The 21,172-nt window shown below is 40.2% G+C and overlaps 1 protein-coding gene across 1 annotated transcript; it reads right to left on the bottom strand.

Annotated features, from left to right (window-relative positions):
• Window positions 1-1,303: 1,303 nt before the first annotated feature.
• On the bottom strand, window positions 1,304-11,981 carry cahz (carbonic anhydrase). Its single transcript, XM_079348958.1, has 8 exons — window positions 11,888-11,981; window positions 11,125-11,181; window positions 9,290-9,487; window positions 8,278-8,396; window positions 6,366-6,458; window positions 6,206-6,268; window positions 5,922-6,077; window positions 1,304-2,748 (listed from the first exon to the last, which is right to left on the bottom strand). Exons 2-8 carry the CDS (start codon window positions 11,156-11,158, stop codon window positions 2,629-2,631), a joined length of 783 nt encoding a protein of 260 aa, XP_079205084.1. The 5' UTR covers window positions 11,159-11,181; window positions 11,888-11,981; the 3' UTR covers window positions 1,304-2,628.
• Between the last annotated feature and the right edge of the window lie 9,191 nt (window positions 11,982-21,172).

The following is a 21,172-nucleotide window of genomic DNA, read 5'->3' as shown; positions in this document are numbered from 1 at the left end:
AAATAACGTTTCTCTCTTTGTGCACATCACACTGTTGAATAAAAAAAATGTCTTTCTAATTATTTACAGGTCGAACACAGCAAAGAGGCAGAGGTCGGACCTGTGGATCTTATGGGTGTGGTGGAGGTCAAGTACCTGGTGACCAAGCAAGAGGGTCTGTAAACCAGCCAGGTGCAGGTCCTGGTCCAGGTAATCTGATGTGGAAAGAAATGAACTGGCAGCCAAAAGACTTTCCTTTTCACTGAGAATCCTGGACCTCTAAATGATGCTGCTGCTCTTGATCATATCATTCGTAAGCCTGACCTTGAAATGTACTGGTCTACAGATGACATTTTGGTCACCACCTACTTCAACAAGGTCATGTCCCGCAACCGGTTTGAAATCATATGGAGATTTCTACACTCCAATGATTATGAATCAAGGCCAGCAAATAGCACTGACAGGTTGTACAAAGTCCGCCCTGTCTTATATTACCTTATATCTAAATTCAGTCAAATGTATCAACCTAACACCAACATTTGCATTGATGAGGGTATGCTTCTGTGGTGTGGACGGCTAGCGTTCAGGGTGTACAATCCCCAAAAACCTGTCAAAAATGGGTTCAAATCCTACATCCTTTGCGATTCTGACACAGAGTACTGTTACAACATGAAACCCTATTGCGGAGAAGGCACTTGTCTCTCTTGATCAGGTTTTTGTTCAACTAATGTTTTATTATTGAAAATAATAATGATATTTAAGTGTTTGTAAAAACAAAGTATTTCTGAGTGTATAAGAGAAGAAAAATGTATAATATAGTTTGTAAATGTTGTAGTGCTACACTATTCAAAGAAAATTAATAATTTTATGTAATCATTTTTATTTATTTTAGTTATTTATTTTAAAATATAACTGTAGTTGGCAAATGAAAGTAAAAAGAATCCAAATGTAAACTCAAAATCACTTTTTTTTCTTGAAAATAAGTGTGTTTTACAAAAGTGCTGTTTTCTCAGCTTTTTGTCCGGAATGTGTTTTTTTTGTGAAAATGGCCGATATTCAAGTGCTGATAAAAAAAGATTGAATGAAGTTTGAATAAAATAGTTTTTTGTATATGAAAGCAGAGGCTCTGATCTTTCTTTTGATGTATTCAATATTTACATATTCAAAGAACAAAATATTCTGTGAGTCTTGAAAGATTGGTGAAAATGGTGAAAAAGGCTGGCGCTGGCTGGCAAACATTCTAGAATTCTCTGGCGGGGAAAGAGTTAATGTTAAGCAGTCAAATGAGCCAGATAACAGAAACATTGAGTTAGGCTACAAATGATGAGTTTTATTTATTTATTTTTCTTTGCTATATTATGGGCAGAGCTGTCAGCGTTACCGCCTCCTACATCAATGCATTACATTTTTTATTAAATATTTGTCCCTGGCAGGTTAAAATTACAAAATAAAAGCACAACAAATCTCATTTGATTCAATATTTCCCATCATTGTTTTCACTGTTTTCACTGGTTTTAAAAAGGTTAAACATAAAAGTAATTTAACCAAACTGACAAATGTTGCTGACATACATGATCCACTTGTGCAACCAACCAACATAACTTCTGACTGACCTCACAAATCATATCAATACCTGTTTTATTGCCACAATGATACAAGTCACCTATTTAAGCATTAAGGGCTGATAGAGCTGCCATATTTGACGAGTTGATGGTTACACAAGCTATTAACACTTCAACCTTTTCTTTAAGACTCTAAAGACACAGACTCGGACTAAACAATCCGCTGACACTGGTTTACATCATAATGGACCAGTCTTCAGCATTACCATCAGGAGGAGATTGAAGTCCAAAGATCTACTTGCATAGAAAAGTCAGCTGGGTGGAGGCTGAAATGTTCACAACAGTAAACTACTGTCTGAATAAAAAAACCACCAAAATGTTTAGTCAGATCTCCCGATGATCACTTTGTCTCAAACTGACTGAAAGAAGAATTCATGAAATAATGACCTACCACTATCTGAGCAGCTGTCTGTGGTGCGAGGCAAGATTCAATGAAATGCATAGAGAGAAGCTCGAGGAAGATGATCAAGGCAATTCATTTTTCAAAGAAGGCAAACATCTTTTTACACTTTCTAAAAGATTAACTGAAAATGTTGACTGTAGCTTTTTATCATTGTCAAAAATGTAACGAATTGCAATCTGCCAAGGAAAAAGAAAAAAAGAAGCTCTTGTGACACTTGGTTTGTCATGTTGATGCGTACCTTTAGCCGTGCAGAAGAAATGAGGCATAAGAGAGTGAGCGAGCATTGATATGTATGGTTGAAGGTAAGAGGCTTGAAGGCCATCAAATATTTGTCCTGTTCAAAAAATAATTTTATCTTGGTTAAGACTCACACTTCACAGCTGGTGCTTCTCCACAATGTCACTTTAGACATTCATTGTTTTTGAATTGAGATACATCCAGGTTGTCTTTGTCATAAAATGTTTAAGAATTTTTTTTTTTTATTATTCCACTTTTCAGTTGTAAATGGATGGGGGGCCATATGAGCTAAGGAAACATTGCATGTGGAAAACAGCCAAAATAAGGTGAAAGAAATGAGGGGTGGGATAGTAAAGGGGCAGGAAAGCTTAGATGATGACTCAGGGTTTATTTGAAGGAGGCGCGGACCTTACGGCCCTTCAGAGGCTGAGGGGGCCGGTAGTTGTCGGCCATGCAGCAAGGAGTTTCCTCCTCCCCAGTAAATAGGAGGCTGCGAAACATGGCCATCTGAGGAGAAACCAAGGACAAGAGACAGAGATGATTAATGTTATTCATACAGAAACAGACATGCTCTTTAAGCACATGGTTGAATCTTCTCATCAGTTTTGTGTTACAGAGACTAGATCTATAAACAAGCCCCAGTCTCCACCATTACCACCAAACAATGCATCCTTCATCCCTCAGCTCCCCCTCCCCTCCTGTCTCCAAACTTTCCACTTCCTGTTTCACATTAGCCCTGTTTCCTTTCTTACTAGACTTGTAGTCTTAACACTTTAAAAACAAGAAGTGAGAACACCCCTACATCAACAGCCTTCTGCCTATTTTCAGTTCAATGTGTTGTTTTCTCTTTAACTCTGTTGACCTGCTGCCTGCTTTATCAAGAACTTTATAATAAAAAAAAAAAAAATCATCTCTCTAAAACTTTGCTCTTCTTAGAATTATAGGTTACATTAAATCAGAAATAAATCAATTCTGTTGCATCATCACTCAACTACAAATGTCAAACAGAGAGCTTGTTGCCTAGAAACCAGACGAATGAAACATTCCCATGAGCTCTTGTTTCCCCACAAGGCCAAAATGTCGAGGAGGGAACAGAGTAGTAAACAGTCATGTTTCTTCCACTGCTGCACAGACTGAGGTAAACATCCCATTAAATGATTCCCTATCATCAGCCATTGGTGTTTAATGCAATCAGCTGCTTCACTTGGTCTCGCTCAGTGTGGTGTACAGGGCAGCACTCTCAACCCCTCAAAGTGAGTCTTATTTGTTTTGTGACGTCACATTGATGAAAATCGTTGGTGTGACGACACAGGTGGGTAAGCGAACACCAAGTGTTGAGCCTAACAGAAGCTAGAGCTAGTTATTTTTCACCATAAACTTACTGAATGACATTATCAAAACTCATCTATTTGATGAATGTGACACACTAATCAGTACACTTTACATTTTTATTTTTATGTTATCCTATCCACTTAAACATTGTGTGGCCGGCACAGCGTCACTGTGTTTAATCGGGAAGAAGGCTTTTCTCATAAAGAAACAATAAAAGAACTAGTGTGTAGGCTATTTATGTTACAAAAAAGCCCAGCAGGAATCACCCTGAATCCACCCCCCAGCCCCTTCAGTCTCATGTAGATACAGCGCAGCGACGTGAATTATGTAAAGAGATAGTGTGCAATCAGGCCACAGGAGATACAGGCAGTCAGAGTAATCTGAGTGAAACACAAGGCACTCCATGCTCCGACACGCCCTGCTCTAACGCCGCATATACTCGTAACCTTGATGATATTTATTGGTTTGGTTGACAAGTTAGTTTCTCGGGATATATCCGGCTCTCTGTGATCACACAGCTTGCCCTTTAATTCCCCTTTCAGATTCTCTGAAACGTTGCACTTTTATTGTCTTATTTTAAGTTGAACACTTCCAGCTTACAGCAGACGAGATGACTGAAAAAGCTGAAGTGCATTTACACGGTGAGCCTGCACCAGATGAGCTGCCAAGACAAACGTCTGTACTTAGAACTGCTGCAAATACACACAGGCTGTTGTGTAGACGTCCATGTACACATCAACTGGATACTCACACAATGACCTACATAGCTATGTTTAAATGTTTTACAGTGTGTAATCCAGCTGTGACTTGTCTTCAGTCGCTGTTTGACCTTCCAGACAGAGTTCAGCATTAAATTTGTTGCTGTATCCTCAAGTTGTTAAAGGTTTTTTTTTTTTTTTTTTTCCTGTGCTGTCGTTTGTTGTTGAAGCCTTTGCTGCACTCTGGTGCCCCACAAATCTCCCCTATTTAATCAAGACCTCTTTGAATCTGAAGCTCCACTTGTCATGTTTGTAGCTACAATGAAATTAATGAAAACATTTTCAATGTAACTACCCATATTGATGGGAAAGCAGTTGGGTTGTTGGGTCAGATATTTCTCTCTTTGTACCTGTGAAAAAGTAGTAAAGCTCTCAGCGTGTTTAAGTGGCAGACCTTTACACGGGTTGTGGAAAACGTGTTCAGAGATCTGATTGGAGTTGTTAATTTTCAGGAGTATAGACACTGGTGGCTTAGCGCTGTTCCTGAACGAGGAGGTTCCTGGTTTCAAACCCCCATCGGACAGGGTCTCTCTTTGTGCAGTTAGCATGTTTTCCCCGTGCATGCGCGGGTTCTCTCCGGAGACTCCCGGAGTGTGGCTTCCTCCCACAGTCAGAAGACATACTCGTTAGGTTAATTGGTGACTCTAAATTCCCCATAGGTGTGAAGGTGAGTGTGGCTGGTGGTCTGTCAGACCTGTGATTGACAGGCAAACAGTCCAGGGTGTAACCCCGCCTCTCGCTCAGTGACAGCTGGGGCCAGCTCCAGCGCCCCTCAAACCCCAAACAGGGAAAGGGATAAAGAGAAAGAATATAATAAGGACATTATTGCCAGTGTGTTTAATTCTAATTATTGTCATCTTGCCCCAACAACCGCAAACATGCAGACTGGAGGAGCTGAGGATTCAACCTCCAAATCTCAGCCTCCAAACAGCCATCAGCAATGAACGTTCAGCTAACTGATCAAAATCGCCCATATTTCTGTTGACCACTAGTGTTAGCATGTTTTAGTGTGTTAATGATAAGCATTTGGAACATTTGGACTGTGGCCCGACCATTGAAAGTTAGGTTGAGAGAGCAGTCCTCATCCATTTCTGTCAACCCTGACCCAGGGCTCAGCTTCATCGAGCCTTCCTGTCAGTCAGCCAGGCGCCTAATAATGAAGAACCCTAATCTCCCATGAAACTCAGCCCACAGTGTGTGCCCATTTTGTTTTTTTGAATCACACCTCTGGTGCCTCAAGTGGGCACTGGATGAACTTCATATTTTTACATTGGCTTCATTTTCAACTATGGAGGTGGCTGCTTGTTTACAATACCAGATGTTTAAACTTTGATAGAATTTGAGAAAAGTCAAATGACACAGTGGGCTGACCAGATTGAGTCCTGAGCTATAAAATAATCACATAATGACTTATGATCATGAACATGTCAAAGTCAGAAGAGCAACATTGAGACTTTGAAAAGAAAGTAACTGCAACGTGAATTCTGAAATCATCATTCTGGATGTACAAGTATCCGCAGTGTGGATCAGTCCATGATGAGCATCTGTTTAATGAAATACTTAAATAAGTGTGTAAGACATATGAAGTACCTGTGCAGGGCTGACACTGATTGGCTCCTTGAGGACAATCCAGGTGACGCTCTCCAACAGAGGGGGCGTGGTCAGAGAGCCGTCATAGGTCCAATAATCCAGAGAAGCAGGAAGGAGGGTCTTTGCATCAAAGTTCGCAAAGGTCGTTTGTTTGCCCTGCAGCCATCGAGGAGAGAAGGAGGGGAGAGAGAGGAAGGACATGCTGCTTATCAAACAAACAATCATTCAGAGGTGTCATTAAATCAATCATGAACACTTTATCATCCAGAAAAGTTCCTCTTTACCTTGGACTTGATGGCCTCCAGGGCATCCAGAACTTTCTGCAGTCTGGGATTGGCAGCACCGATCTGAAGCCCGACACACACAATTAATCTTTCTCATCCAAATGTTAATAATTGTGTGTCTTAGTTCAAACATTTCCAGCTGAGATCCGTGATGACTCACCTTGAGGAAGACCCCGACCACAGCGAGCCCATCAGGCTGACTGGCTGCCTCTCCAAAGCTCGGGTACTTGGTGTTCCAGTGCACCAGGTGAAGCTACCGAGAAAACAGGCTGACTTTAAAGACGGGGGCTGCAGAGAGCAGGTCACTTATCCAGAACTTAACATGAACAATACTTTAGACTAAAACTACGAGACAGAGAACCAAAGAGACAATCAACTACATTTATCTTGGAGATTGATGATGTGAAAAGTACATCTGTGATCATGTTGGACTGTCACGTCGGGCCGACAACAGGAGGTTTTTTTATAAATCCTGACAGATTTTAAAAACATGACAGACACATGAAGACAAACAGTTATATAGTCACACTTTCACCAACAACCAGAATCCTGCCTCACAAAAACGGATATCTCGCTGAATCTTTTGTGGTCAAAAGCGACTTTAGAGTACCAGTAAACAAAGATGGTGGACGACTGGCAGGAAGAGTTTGGGATAGTTTGTGGACTGCTTTTAACAAAAAATTCACAAACAAAGATTTATAACTATAAATGAAAACGTGAAGCCGACGTGAACATGATCTGTACATGTTACAAAATGAGTAGAAAAAGATTTGCCATGTGTGTTGTTCTTCCTTCTTCAGTTAGCTCGTTTCCTAGTCGGGTAAGTTGTCTCTATGTGACACTCCACGTAAATACTGAACATGTTAAATCGGATTACTGTCAGCACACCTCACACCACAGCATCATTTAACCAGACGATCTTTAGAAACGTTATAGAAAGGACTTTGTTTAGGATTGGTGGAAGGGAAGGATCTGTGTTAATATTAGCCTGTTAACTTTTAGTGTGAGCCTCGCTTCACTTATTAGCTGCTGAGTTACTCTTAACCCGCCGCACGCCAAAGATGCACTACCCCACAGTTTAATAACTAACAATCAAGTCGAGTTTCTAATGGGACAAAGCTTTTGTTCCAAGATCTCCTCCTCACACGCTCCTTTCTACGTGTCTAAAGACACACAGAATTACACGCTCACACACTCTCATGCCACAGAGAGCTGACTATTTAAAACATAAAGCAGAAGCTTGCATAATGGACACTGGATACTCTTTGTTATCTGTGCGCTATATTGTCGGGTGCAACAGTAGTTATGTGCACGTGTTAGAGAATGTAGCCAGCAATTTTAGCAAAGAGAAAAAAAAGTAAATAAATGTTCACTTCATTTGGTATTGAGCTCACAGAGCATTAGTTAACATAGATCCTGTTTGATCCTGTCAGTGGGTCTGGAAATGTTAATTAATCAATGAGGATACTCTTTAGTGCCTCATAAGAAAATAATCACAGCGTCTTTCTGATTGATTCTGATGTTTTGGATATTATTCAATGAAATATAACTTTAATCTGCCATCCACATATTTCACACAGTATCCTGTGTGTGGTCTGTGGCTGGAGTTTGGCCAACTTCAGAAGAACAACAGAAATCTGCCGTGTCAATAGCAATGTCCCCGTCTGCAGGCACATCTGGTAAGGTTAAAGGGATTGAGGTCTGACACCCTGATTGGTTTAAATCATGTTAGACCCAAAACACACCTTCCTGTATGTGTAATCAAGCCACCTAATCTATTGTCATCGAGCTCTGCACCCAGTTTGTGTGCCGTGAACATACCTACAGTAAATATAGTCTGACACGATCCAAATGCACTTCAGACAACTTGCTTTACGCAATCAAAATAAGGCCTTCGGAGTATAGTTCACAACAAGCTGCTGTTCAGTCCATTATTCTTTTGACTTAAGTCTACTGAAAAAGAAACCTACATTCAACCATTACCAATAGTCCAGGTCATTTACTCTACAGACTGCAGAGAGGATGTGTTACTGTATGTAAATCTCCATCACAAGCTGGTGCAGGGTCAGTACCTCACAGGGGAACTTGATGCCGTTGACAGTGTGCTCGGAGCCTCTGTCATCACTGGCTCCCCAATGGAAATGAAACTGCTTCAGACGGTACGTTCCAGAAATAGGACCTCCAGTCAGAGCTGATTGGAAGAAAACAACAGAACCATCAGAGACGCACTTTAGACATAAAATGAATCTGAAACGTTTCTTATACACATACTAACATTAGATATGTTCATCAAACGGTGAAGGTCAAAGGGAATAACTTTCAATCAATAAAAACAATGCTTGGTGCTATACACTCAGGGGCACACTCATTGATTAACTGAAGGATTGCGTGGCCTTTGCAACTGAGAAAACTGTGCAACAATAGGTCAAAAAGACTCTGTCTCATACCTAAAACGCGCAGAAGGTTAAATGGCCCTCACACTGCAGTGCAAACAGTGTCTCTCTGCTGATCTTGCAGTAATTAGAGGGAACAAATTGACCCATTTCTGTGCAAGTTCGCCCCATTAACGAAGAGTGTCTGATTCACAAACAGTTGCAGTTACATCCCAAGCAAACACCGGGTATGTGTGCCTGAATATCATTAGTGCAACTCTACATGATAAGAGAATTCAACCTTGAGACACAGCAGATTGCAGCAGAGGGCTCAAAAAAAAAAGTATTATTATTTTTCTTTTTTTTTACTGTAACTGTCTCTACAGGTTTCCCAGAGCATTACTTTCTTTTAATGTCTTTGTCTATCCACAACACTGCTGGGTGAAGGTAGAATAACAGTGGGAGTGTAGCACAGTCAGGTCCACTGAGTGCTGACACCAGATGATGTCTTATCTGCTACAGAACAGACAGCAGGGTGGAGGCATGAACCAGATGAACAGATTACCAACACTATTACATAACTAACAGACTACATTTGTCCATGTTGTACAAGCTTTTACTGTTGCATCAGAAATAATCTTTTGGTTCAGGGATAAAACAAAAAGGATAGCTGTGATTACATAGAGTAGAGTTATCACAGATCTGTACTCACTGGAACTGTCTGTGTCATCCACAAAATCCACCTGGAAGGAGTGTCCGTTGTTCAGGATGCCCTTGGCGTTGGAGGGGTCATATCGAAGCTTCAGGAGTTTCAGAGAGGAGTCATACTGAGCCTCTCTGGGGACGACGTTGATGGGAGACTGTCTCGGCCCGTTAGCGACGGGAAACTCATCTCCCCATTTATCAGGTCCTATAATTGAATGTTATGGGATACATAACACTATGTCAGATCTATTAGTATTTCTAGTATTGTTGTGCTCTCATGGTGACAATAAAACATTTCTACAACATCCTCAAGTCCTAGACACCGAATATTTGGTCGTTTCTTAGTTTTCATTGTTAAAAATTAAGAATATTCAGAATATTTTATTATTGGTTGCCAAGAAATATGTAACAGCAAAAGGGAAGAATGTTAAACCACCAAATGTGGCTGAATGGAAGCAAAGCTTGAGAAAAGTTTCTCTTATGGAAAAAATGACTGCATCACTACAGATGAAAACGGACCCTTCTGATTGGAGGTGGAGCACAGTCGGAAAATACCTGACAAGGTGAAAAAGGCTGTCAAAGTTGAACATTAAGGTGCGGAAATGAGCCCTGATTTGTTCTCTTTATTATCAAGTTGTATATTGTGTATCATAATGCAAAGTTGCATCATATGCAGAAGTGCCTATGTGTGCAATATGTTTTATATCCGTCTTTTTTTTTTCCTCTCTGTTATTTTGCACCTCTGGTCTGGTCTCGACTTCTGTTCTATTTTTTGTGGAAGAAAAAGATAAATAAGAAGTTTAAAAAATAAACTGAAAATGCAGTTTGAAAGGTTTATTGTCTTATTTCTTGTTAATAGGAAATATCTCATTAAACTAAATATAAACCACACTCAGCTGACAATCGCAGATCAACATCTTATTTAAAGAGATTCCAAACAGGGACGTCTTCAGGACTTCTGAGTCCCATGAACAGGTACCACATTGGGCCACTCCATTACAGCCTCAGTCAGCACTGACATATTAACCACACCTTTCCATAAATGTCAAGTCAAACGTATATAGCGCATTTCATACGACAGGCGTAGACTCAATGTGCTTTAAAACAGAAAAAAGTGTTGCATTACAAGATGTTAACTCGGCCACACATTTAAAAAGGATAACTAAAATCTATATCTAAAGATTCTAAAAGCTTCAAAAACAACTGCATTTATTTCATAAGACCGGTGTGTAAGAGACGAATAAATCCATCAATAGAGTGAACAGCTCCTGCTTTCTGTCTAAGTTGCAAAAAATGTGTACAATTTCTTACAATGTTTGATTAAAAGCTTATTGTTTGCAAGGACTATTTCTACTTCTACTTATCTTTCGAAATTCACCTGTATTTTATTGAACTTTAAAATTCTAGTTAATAAACTTTGATTAACACCCTTAATTAGTGTATTGCATTTTAAACGTAACACTACATGAATTAATTTAACTCTCTCATTTTTGCATCTTTTTTAGCATTTGCTTTTGTTCATGTATTAATATTTATTTTCCAACTACCAATGACTATAGCAAAAACTAAAACTTGAATTTCTTCCAAAAAAAAAGAAAAAGAAAGAAAAAAAGAAAAAAAGAAAAGAACAACTGTCTGTTTAATTTAAAATGTTGACCAAATTAAACACACTTGCTAAGATTTAAGATTTTGCAGTGTATTTTGTAAATGTGGCTTTTATGAAATGACAGTGTTGTTTGTTGATGCACCTTTTATGACATCAACAGACTGTCTTCACTACATGGAAAAAAGCAGGGTAAGGCAGCATGTTGTTAACCTGTTAACATGCACAGACATCCTCACCGTTATGTGCTGCGTATCCCCATCCATGAGACATGGCTGCTCCGTGTGCTTGCTCGCCTGGTAACACAACACAATGGTTAATCCCAGTTGATGTGCAGGTCTGACAGCAGCAGAAGAGGCGGATGATGCTGATCTGCGGACACACTCGGGGCTTTATATCTGTCACTCCGGTGGGTTTGGCTTGCTGATCTCTCAGCGGGCCGGTCCATCAGGAGGACGGAGCAGACATACAGGGCAGTGATGGCGTCTTTACCCTCTCTCTGACCTTCCACTCCTGCTTTTAGTCACAATATGCACAGGTACGGTGTTGAATTATAAACCCGAGGGTTCTTCTCCGCGCATATCATCCACACTCCTCCTCCATCACATCCATCACTCCCTCTGCTCTCTGCGTTAAAAGGCTCAGCTCAGGTTCCGTTTTCAGCTGAGAGAATCGGACAGACGTCCATCGGATTTCATTGCAATATCCTGACCTCCACATTTCCTTTCCATCTCTTGCCAACATTCACTGATCTCGGTTATCCAGCTCCTGATGCGCTGCTCCATGAAGAGATGCATACCGCACGGGATGTGCATGCCTGTGGCTCTGTCTGCAGGACCGGACAAAGCCTTTAGGTGGCCCGCGGCAGAACCCTCTCACCTATAGCCCCCAACCCCGCTCTCTCTGCCATGTGTCCAACAAAACAATGTCATGTTTTTTAGTAGCTATGTAGTAACTAGCATAACATAAAAAGAGACAGTAGCTGAAGGAAGAACAACTCACCAGATGAATCCTGTGGACACACATGCACAGATAACAGTGTCAGGAGAGATGCTCTTTGTAGGCTATTAAGCTGTAAATTAAAGATATTCCTCAAGTCTTTCTGTACCATTTAGTGCTACATTTCAATGTTTCCATGGCAACAGAAAAGGAACTGCCTGCAGTTTCGAGCAAGTGGCTCCAGCGGTGTTTTTCACAATGCACACTTGTTCTTTTGCAGCACTCAAGAACTTTTTTCTAAATTTCACTTCATTTGTTTGGTGTTTTGACTTTTACAAAGTGCTCATTAAAGGTACAGTATGTAGAATTGCATGCTTCTGTTTACATTAAAATGTCTAAATTAAAAATGGACTAAACCCATGATATATATTTATGTTAGTTTGAGTACTTACATCACCTCAAAGATTTCAAAAAATAATCAAAGCCAGAGAAATAATTCGATCGTTGTAATGGGATGTGTCTTGTAGGCGGTCGCCATGATGAGCCGCCCTGACAGAAACAAAATGTTGATCATTGTCAAGGAAACACCGGCTGTTACATGAAAGACTGCTGCCTAAGATAGGACTACCTGCTACTGCGTGCAGGACGCAGCCGTGTACACAGGGAGACAATGAGGAGGACTTGCGGTTGTGCTAAAGGGACAACATAGCATGGGAGTCATATAATGAATATAAATGTGATAAACTGTTCATGATGACAGCCCTACGTTAACAGCCGTGACAAACTTCACACTCATTCACTGACAGTACGGAGAACTAAGAAATTCTAGAATATTTTAACTTGAAGTTATTTGTTTGCACTCCCTGAGTGTCCTGGAGAGACGATTGTGTTCTTCAACATCAGAAGTGAAATAAAAAGATCTCATATATGATGTTTCTCAACTGGCCAGCACAAGATGGCGATGCAAAGAAATCTAATGACAAGCCGATACAATATGATCAGCTAAATCAAGAGATAAGACGTCTAAACTTTCAAGTGATCAGGAAAACTATTCCATTTCTGTATGACTTAAAAATAAATTATCTGCATATAAAGTCGGCGAAATTGACTTTTTATCCACGTGTGGAGACAGATTGGAGCTGATACCTGGACAAGGAGGATTTCAAGGAGTTTATTTGTTTCCTTCAAGTTGTCCTTTCTCGTTTCATTCAAAGGGACGGTTTTGTTTTTAGCTGTGAAACTGTTTTATAGATTCTTAGGTCATTATAAAGCTGATATTAAAGCTCATCCTCTTTACGTGGACTGAACGGAGCTCGGTCAGCATGATAGTTACGGAGCATTACAACAAATCCATCCAGTCTTTTTTGAGCTAAGATTGCATCCTGATGAATCTTTGTGTGATTGATTCTTAGGGAATCAGGCCTGAGACCAAAGAACTGATCACTTCAAACGACAGACAAAGAGGTGATGAAATTCACATTTGAAGGCTTTGAGTTGTCTGCTGTTGCATGTTGTGACGCTCTCTTTTTCAGGAGTAGAAAATAGATAATACACCTTTTACCTGCAACATACTAAGTAATAATTGTGTTTTTTCTTGTTGGATTTATTTTGGCTTTTTGCCTTTATGGGATAGGAACGTGGATATGGTAGGAAACTATGGAGAGAGTGCAGAATGACTTGTGGGAAATATAGCCACAGTTTCTGAAGTCATCATTGATTTGAAAATCTTCTGTTCTTGTCTTCATAAGGATGCCTCTTTCATAGACGTGTCTTGGATCAAATTAATTAACAGTAAATCTTGTTAAATGTTAATCCGTTCTTCATAGTACCATCGATTCACCTGTGTCGGGTACTTGTCTACTAAACACTTTTACAGCCCCCCTGTCAGCCTTCAGCTCTCCGTGTTAACACTTAAGATGGAGCTGCATCATTTCAGATCCCAGATGAAGCTACTGATTGAACAGCGAGGTGCACCGTGGCCTCAGAGCTTAAAGCCCAGAGCTGAGTTCAAGACGACAGAGGCTCTTGGATTTAGGACTGCTGTGCCTCTCAGCAGGGATTGTGTGTTGCTGTGTTTAGTTTGATTAGTATTTGACTTGGAATGGGAATTGATAAACCAGAAGAGGGTCTGGAAGAGGTCTATATTCAATATGCACACTTCTTATTTCCGTAATTGGTCACGATGTAATTAAATTAAACATCTTACACCGACTAAAAAAGAGCTCACTAATGGAGCGGGCCCTGGCGTGATGCGGCACTGCACCCTCCTGTCCAGTGGCTCTCATTGGCTGATGATGGCCGCAGGTCTTTGAATGCAGAGGTAGCCACCATCACCCACAATAAAGTATCATGCACAGAGGGAAATCATCAATAAATGTCTTTACATTCATTGATAGTGCTGCAGTAACTTAGTTTCTCACCTGGCGGAGGATAGAGTATTTGTTGAAGAAGCCCCGCCCACCACAAACTGCCTGCATTTGAGGGATTTTATTATTCATGTTTTTATATTATCATGTATTCTACCTGTAATAACAGTCAAAGTGGGGATGATAGCTCAGAAACGTCTGAGAAGACACCTGGCGTTCATCTGGATTGTTTAATTTTAATGACAGTCACCTCACTGTGGACGGACAAACACAATCCAGTTTCCAGAGAAGTGATTTGCTGCCATCTTGTGGCTCAATAAGAAATGGCAGAAACTCAGACTGCTGCTCATTTCTCATGATCAATATTGTATCCTAGCTTTGTGCACAAGCTTTATCAGGCCAGCGATTAAGGCCAGCAAAATAAAATCAGTCACATCAGGTACTGAGAAATAAATGTCCAATAATTCTACATTGTAGGCTGCTTGTTTAGTCTAAACCCTGAGGGACCAAGAACCGACACAGACAACTGAACCTTGTTATTGCTGGAATCATGTTTTCATTTTTGTTTTCACTCTCGCTCCAAAAATCTAAACATAACCCAAGAGCACTAATGAGAAAGGAGTGAATTCTCTGGAACACACAGATGTGAGTCCAATCTCTCTTTTACAGATAATTAGGCTGTAATATTATAAGCTGTAACTTTCACACTCTGCAGGGTTGTTTTGGTACCAGCTGTCCTTCCTGCATCTGGCAGCTGTTAGCGTGATTATGATGTGATTAGCTTCTTCAGATTTGTCTAGAATTATAAAATAAACTCTTCCCCTCCTGTGCCGTCCACATTAAGTAGTTGTTCATGAGCTTCAAAGACACCTCTTTAGGCCGGCTACACACGAGACGATTTTACAACGTGGACACCACAGACGTCAGGACAGTTTAACCGATTCATTGAAATGACAATCAGCATGTGTGTGGTCTCACGGTCTGGCAATTATATTGTAAATACTTTGTGGTTATTCCAGGGACACGAGAGCTCACACAAAGTTGCGTGATAGCTGTGTAATATGTCTTGCAGCATGGTCGTGTTTATGCAACATCCAGTTAGTGTTCCATCGGAGCCCAACCTGGAAGCTTTTTACGCTTCGAGATCGGGGCGGCTCTGACTTGATCTAGAGCAGGAACATCACATCATTTCAGGTCCTAAAATCGACTCGTTGACAGTGTGCTCTCTCCTTTTTTTAGACTCCGTGACGCCTGATAACTTAAAGAGACCCTGGGTTTGATGAACAGGCATTTTGATCCAACAAAACAAGAACTTCCAAATGAATGGAAAGAATGACATCAGATGAACATTTACAATGTCTGACACGACAAACTGTTGTCATTGTTGTAAATTGTTTCTTTAGGAGTTTTGTAACATGTCACAACTAATCTTTGGTAAAAAAAAATGTCTGGTAATGTGAATGTGAGGAACAAACAATCCAGTCTAGATGACCTGCACACGTAACGTCTGACATGTTTGATGTGTTAGGATTTAAAACCTGAATTATTGATTCTGTAGTTTACGAACTCAACCTGAGTAACATTGAAGTTTTCAAGGGATGTTTTCAAAACCATTTCCACATTATGATGACATGAGTCTTTCCTCATGCAGAGCCAAACTCCAGCAATCCATCCGAGTGCCTTGGCTTTGATTTGAACTGATTACCTTTGAAATCACACAGAGCTCATGATCTGGTACCCTTATTAAATCAGAGGGATGAAGATGTCTTTTTGTGCAGGATGCAACCCATTTCAATCAATGAACCTTTATTTTTTCTCCAGATATGATATATATCATTGATGGGTAACCCTCCTTTATAATGACAGAGTCGGTCACAGACGAAATGAAAATAAACGATGGAGCTATCAATAAATTAAAAAAAAAAAGATCAGGAACAATTATCAAGATGGTTTATGTTCTGACATTTCAGTTAAACCTTTAGGGATCAATCATTTGAAGAAACAAAGGTTTCTGGTTCCTTCTTTTACAGTCTGGGAAAAACACCAAGTTTTCTGTCACACGTCTGCCTCGTTCAGATGGCTTCAGGATTTTATTGCAAATACAACAAAGATGTGAGTTAAACCCCCTGATCCCTCAGCAGATGAGCAGAATTCACAGCCTTATTATGAAGTCCTTTACAAGCTTTGAACAAACGGTAATATTTGTGCAGGTTATTATCCATGTGTTTTCACTGTGTGTGACACGCTGACGACTGAGGAAGCTTCTGCTGCAGACACACTAAAGATCTGAGTTTAGGACGGCTTAGAAAAGAAAAAAAATGCCTTTTTAATCAGGAGAAAGAAAATCACATCCATATTGAACTATGTTCACCATGGAAACTTTGGAAGAACATGCAAGAAAAACTGTACACCTGTGGACGTCGAGCCCTCATACCACCCTCATGGAGTCTGTTTCTGACCGTTTGAGCAGACACATGCACATTTGTGGCCTGCTGGAGGTCATTTTGCAGAACTCTGGCGATGGGTGTCTTGCTAATTGCCTATAATGTCCACCTGATGTCTATTCCGTTTGCACAACAGCAGCCTGTGAAATTGATTGTCAATGTTGCTTCCTAAGTGGACAGTTTGTAATTCCAAGTCACTCACACTTCTGTGAAATCATTGTGTTTCCTTTTTGTTTTTTTATCAGTGTATGAATGTGTATATATATAAAAATCATTTAGCACAAAAAACAACAATAATAATCACATGATGAGGCAAAACTGACCAATTAGGTGTGATGTAAGTCCTCAGTTGGGGACACCCCTGATATTTCTTATTTATTTCTTCCTTGTTGTATTTAATTATTGCCAGCACCTTTTTAATTGTTTCACATTTTGCTTAGCGACCTTCACCCTCTCTACTGTGAGCTGCTTTAAGTACATATTACACCTAATTCAAAGGGTTCTGCTTATTTCTAAGTGAATACAACTCTGTGTAAGGAATGCTCTGTCATCCAAATCCTGTGTATCAAATCAGAAAAAACATGGAGTATCAAATGGTGTCCCACTTTGAAGAAAAATACCTCACCCCCTTACAGCTCAGTTTGAAGAGCCATATCAAGTCAAGGGCTTCTCAAAGCCAGAGGACTGGTCATTGGACGAGTTTGAAGCAGGCCCTTGAATTTAAAACTGAAAAACTGAAATCACTTTCCATTCCCCCATTGCCCCAAAAAGGAGGTTTGTCACAGCAGTAGACTAGACATGATGTAAACACGTTGGACAAAGCATTAAAGAGAAGAAAGCAACTTTATTATGTGCAGGACGATTGCGCCTGTCATTCACTGGTTGCATGTTGAAATCTTTGTCCGCCTGCCTCTTTGCTAGAGGTCACTTCTCTGAATTGTTCCTGCTGCGTTCACATATCAGCTCACCCAGATCCTCCTCTGAACTCTTATGACACCAAAAGGAACAAGTGCAGAAAAAGCCAATCTCATTTTTTTGCTTGTGTGAAAATACCAATCATTTGTAATGATTAGTAGCTTCCTCAGGTCCCGTCTTCTGATGCGGTGTGAATGTATAAAGTTGTTGGTCCCATTTGCAAACAATGGGACCAAATTAGTTTAAAAAAAGAAAAGAAAACCAAAAATTACATTTTTCAAGAAACAAAGTTCATCAAAAGGCCATGTGAAAACCAAGACCGAAGAGGAAACACAAAAAAACAACAACAAGCTAATCCCAGGGGCCAAAGGTATGTAGACTGAAACTGAAAGGAAGCAACACTGAGAGAAGGAAACATTTTACATCCCTCCCCGTCTGTGTTTACATTAGTAGTACTGTTCCATGCCCGAGGACACTTCTGTATGTACACGTTATGATACAGCATGTTGGCAGTATAGTTGGTTTTTAAATCCACCAAAGAGCAGAAACAAGAAGAAGCAACCATAGCAACCATCCGCGGGCTCAGTCCATCCTGCTAACTGTGCATGTTTTGTTATCTCTGAGACTCCAGAAACGACCCTCTTCCTACGTCCACGACTTTCGTGCAGCTCAGGTGATGTCCACTTCCTCGTTTGAGCACAGACGCAGTCACATGTTCCGCGTATCCATACTCAAGTACACGTCAAACGTGCCTCAGGCCACCTCTTCAACAAACTCAAACACAGTTGTTTTCACACTGATCAAATGAAGTGGGCTTTGGGTTCAGTTGTATTCAGATCCAGTCGGGTCATAGTGTGAAACCACCCTTAATAGACAATCAAACACAGGTGAGACTAATGACACAGGGCAATCGTAACAGAGGGGACCAGACAAAGGGAGGAAATGAAACAAGACAAAACTGGGGACAACAACTACAAAATAAAACAGGAAACACTACAGACTAGGTCTCAAATATTAACACAGTAGATGGGCAACATGTCAAAGAAGAGATGACACTAATTACCAAATAAGACAGGTCACACTAAAGTCAAGATGAAATACACACACACAGGGAAGAGAGAAACACGAGGATACACATGAGAAAATAAAACAGGAAACAGTAGAGGCTTAAAACAGGGATATGAACAGAAACACACTTGCAGAGATACAAGCAACACAAGAGGAGAACATTACAATTTAAAACAGAAAACATAACAAACATTCTAAATATAACTCATCAAGAATAAAACATTACATGTTCAGCTGTAAGTGACGGGGAATCAACTGCTAGACTTGAGCTGATTTGTTTGCAACAGACTAACAGACGTCTGACACCCCCAAACTAAGAGACACGATGCAGTTAGTATTATGGTGGACACGTCGGAATCTTCCGGAGGAAGAACAACGTCCTTTAAAGTGACGTTGTCGTGTGACGTTTTGTAAACCATGCTCCCTCGAGAAAAGATGCTCGGAGGATAAATCTGGCGCTGATGCAGTGTGTGTAAGTTTACGTTGTGACTTTCCAGATTGTCTTTAACACTTTAATGAAGATTTCCTTCTTCGTTTGCTTCACATGCACATACAAACATTTAATCACAGAAATGACTCCACGTCTTGGCGTGAAAGTGACACTGACTATAGGTAGAGGCAGAAAACAACATTTTTCATTTCAGTCATATGAATCAGCTACTGTGAAGTTTAATCCAGTTACACAATCACACTGTTATGTTGTCCTTCAAAATAAAAGCCTTCTTATCCAATGTTAGCGTAGTGTCTGCAGCTGATTTTCAGTCTGAAAGGACAATGATTCAGGACTCTGCTAACAGTGAAGAGGGTTTGCAAATGTGTCTGTAATTAAATGGAAAAGGACAATACTTTCACATTTTTACAGTTTGAACAAAGCTGTTAATATTAACCTCTTTAGGTTGTAAAACCATTCAATACTTCATTTTTTTTAGATACCAAATGCTAACATCACAATGTCCATTATGTTAATGACAGGGGGTAAGGTTTATTTTTCTTATCTGATAGATGTTTTTTTTTTTTTGTCTGAGCCCTAAATGTGATACCACATAAAGAAAATGACATGTCTATATTGTAGTAACGTCACATTGGGGAGTGGGCGTAGGGGCGGGATGGCACTAAACAGGAGATTGACCCTGCAGGAGAAAATGTACAGAAAATGTTTGGAGAATTCAGAGAGTCCTAAAAAGGCTTCCCTTTAAATAGCTCCTTGCAGAGCTGGACTGATAAAAAGGCAATCGTTGACAGAAAAGCTCTACAAATAAAGATAACACAATGTCTGAGCTGACGTGTACCCAAAGCAAACCAGTTGACTTCAGAATATAAAGTATAAGGAATCTGCAGATTGTGATAAATCTCATTGCACCATGATACACACTGTGCAGAACGTGAAGCCTCTGAGCAGAGGCATTCATGGACAAACATCACTATAACCAAGGACAGGGAAGGTGGTGGACTATTAGTTTGTTTTTGACATAAGAAAGAGCAGGGTTTAGTTCTGTGATAAAACCTCCAGCTTTCAAGCAGCACATTGAATGTTTGCACTGAAGGTTAACTTACCAACTCCACTTGTCAAGAGTCTATAGGAATTTAATCTTACTCTAACATTTGTGGTTGTTCAGGTAAATATTTGGTCCTGCATGAGGTATGTTACATATGAAAGATCGGTATTCCTCCCAGACATTCAAAACAGAGAGGAGATAGGTGTAGTAATCAAATTTGTCTTGGACTCAAGACTAGAATCAAGACTGGTCTTGAGACCACTTTTTGAAGGTCTCCGTCTTGTCTCAGACTGAGAAAAGCTTTTTACTCGCAGGTCTGCGTCAGACTGGGTTTTAAATCAAGAGTGGTCAAGATCTCCACTGATTGGCTATTTTTGTATGTCATTACTGTGATGAAGACAGGAAACCCCTCTTTCTAAAAGGACTAATAACTTCAACTCATATTTAGTGATGATTTTTATCAACCTTCCAGGTGTTATGGTCACGCCTGCTGCACACAAGATGATGATTTTTCATTGACACTAATGGTCTTTGTCTTGCCGTCCACACGTAGCTGGGTATCTCACAAAACAAAGATATTTCAATTACCGGGGTTTTTTTTCGAAACGTCACAGCCTGCGACAAAATATGTTCTTACATCACATATGTGACCTGTGTTTACATTCGGAAACCGTCTGGATGTGCTTAAAAACACATTTCTGCGGTTACGTCTGGATGAAGTTTTTTTTTTCTAAAAACAAGGTTGTGTGTATGTATGTTTTGTTCTAGACGGAGGGGGCAGGATATTCGTTTTTACAAACACCCAGCTATGTGTGGACAAGGCCTCAGTCTCCTCCTGCCCTGGTCTTGACTCGATCTCGATCATCAATAAAGACACTCCTCCCTGCTCTTGTTTCAGTTCCAGCAGTCTGAATAGCAACAGACAATGAAAGCCTTCATGTTTAAGACTCCATCAGATTGAAATTATTTACCTGCTAATATTTCATCCAATTCATCTCCCCATCTGTTGAAAAATGTATTGACTTCCTATTTAGAACTCTTCATGATAACTTAGCACCA

This window comes from Symphodus melops, assembly GCF_947650265.1.
Source record: "Symphodus melops genome assembly, chromosome: 7".
Taxonomy (NCBI): domain Eukaryota; kingdom Metazoa; phylum Chordata; class Actinopteri; order Labriformes; family Labridae; genus Symphodus; species Symphodus melops.
Note: the sequence above shows the minus strand (reverse complement) of the source record. Positions and strands in the feature narration are given on the sequence as shown.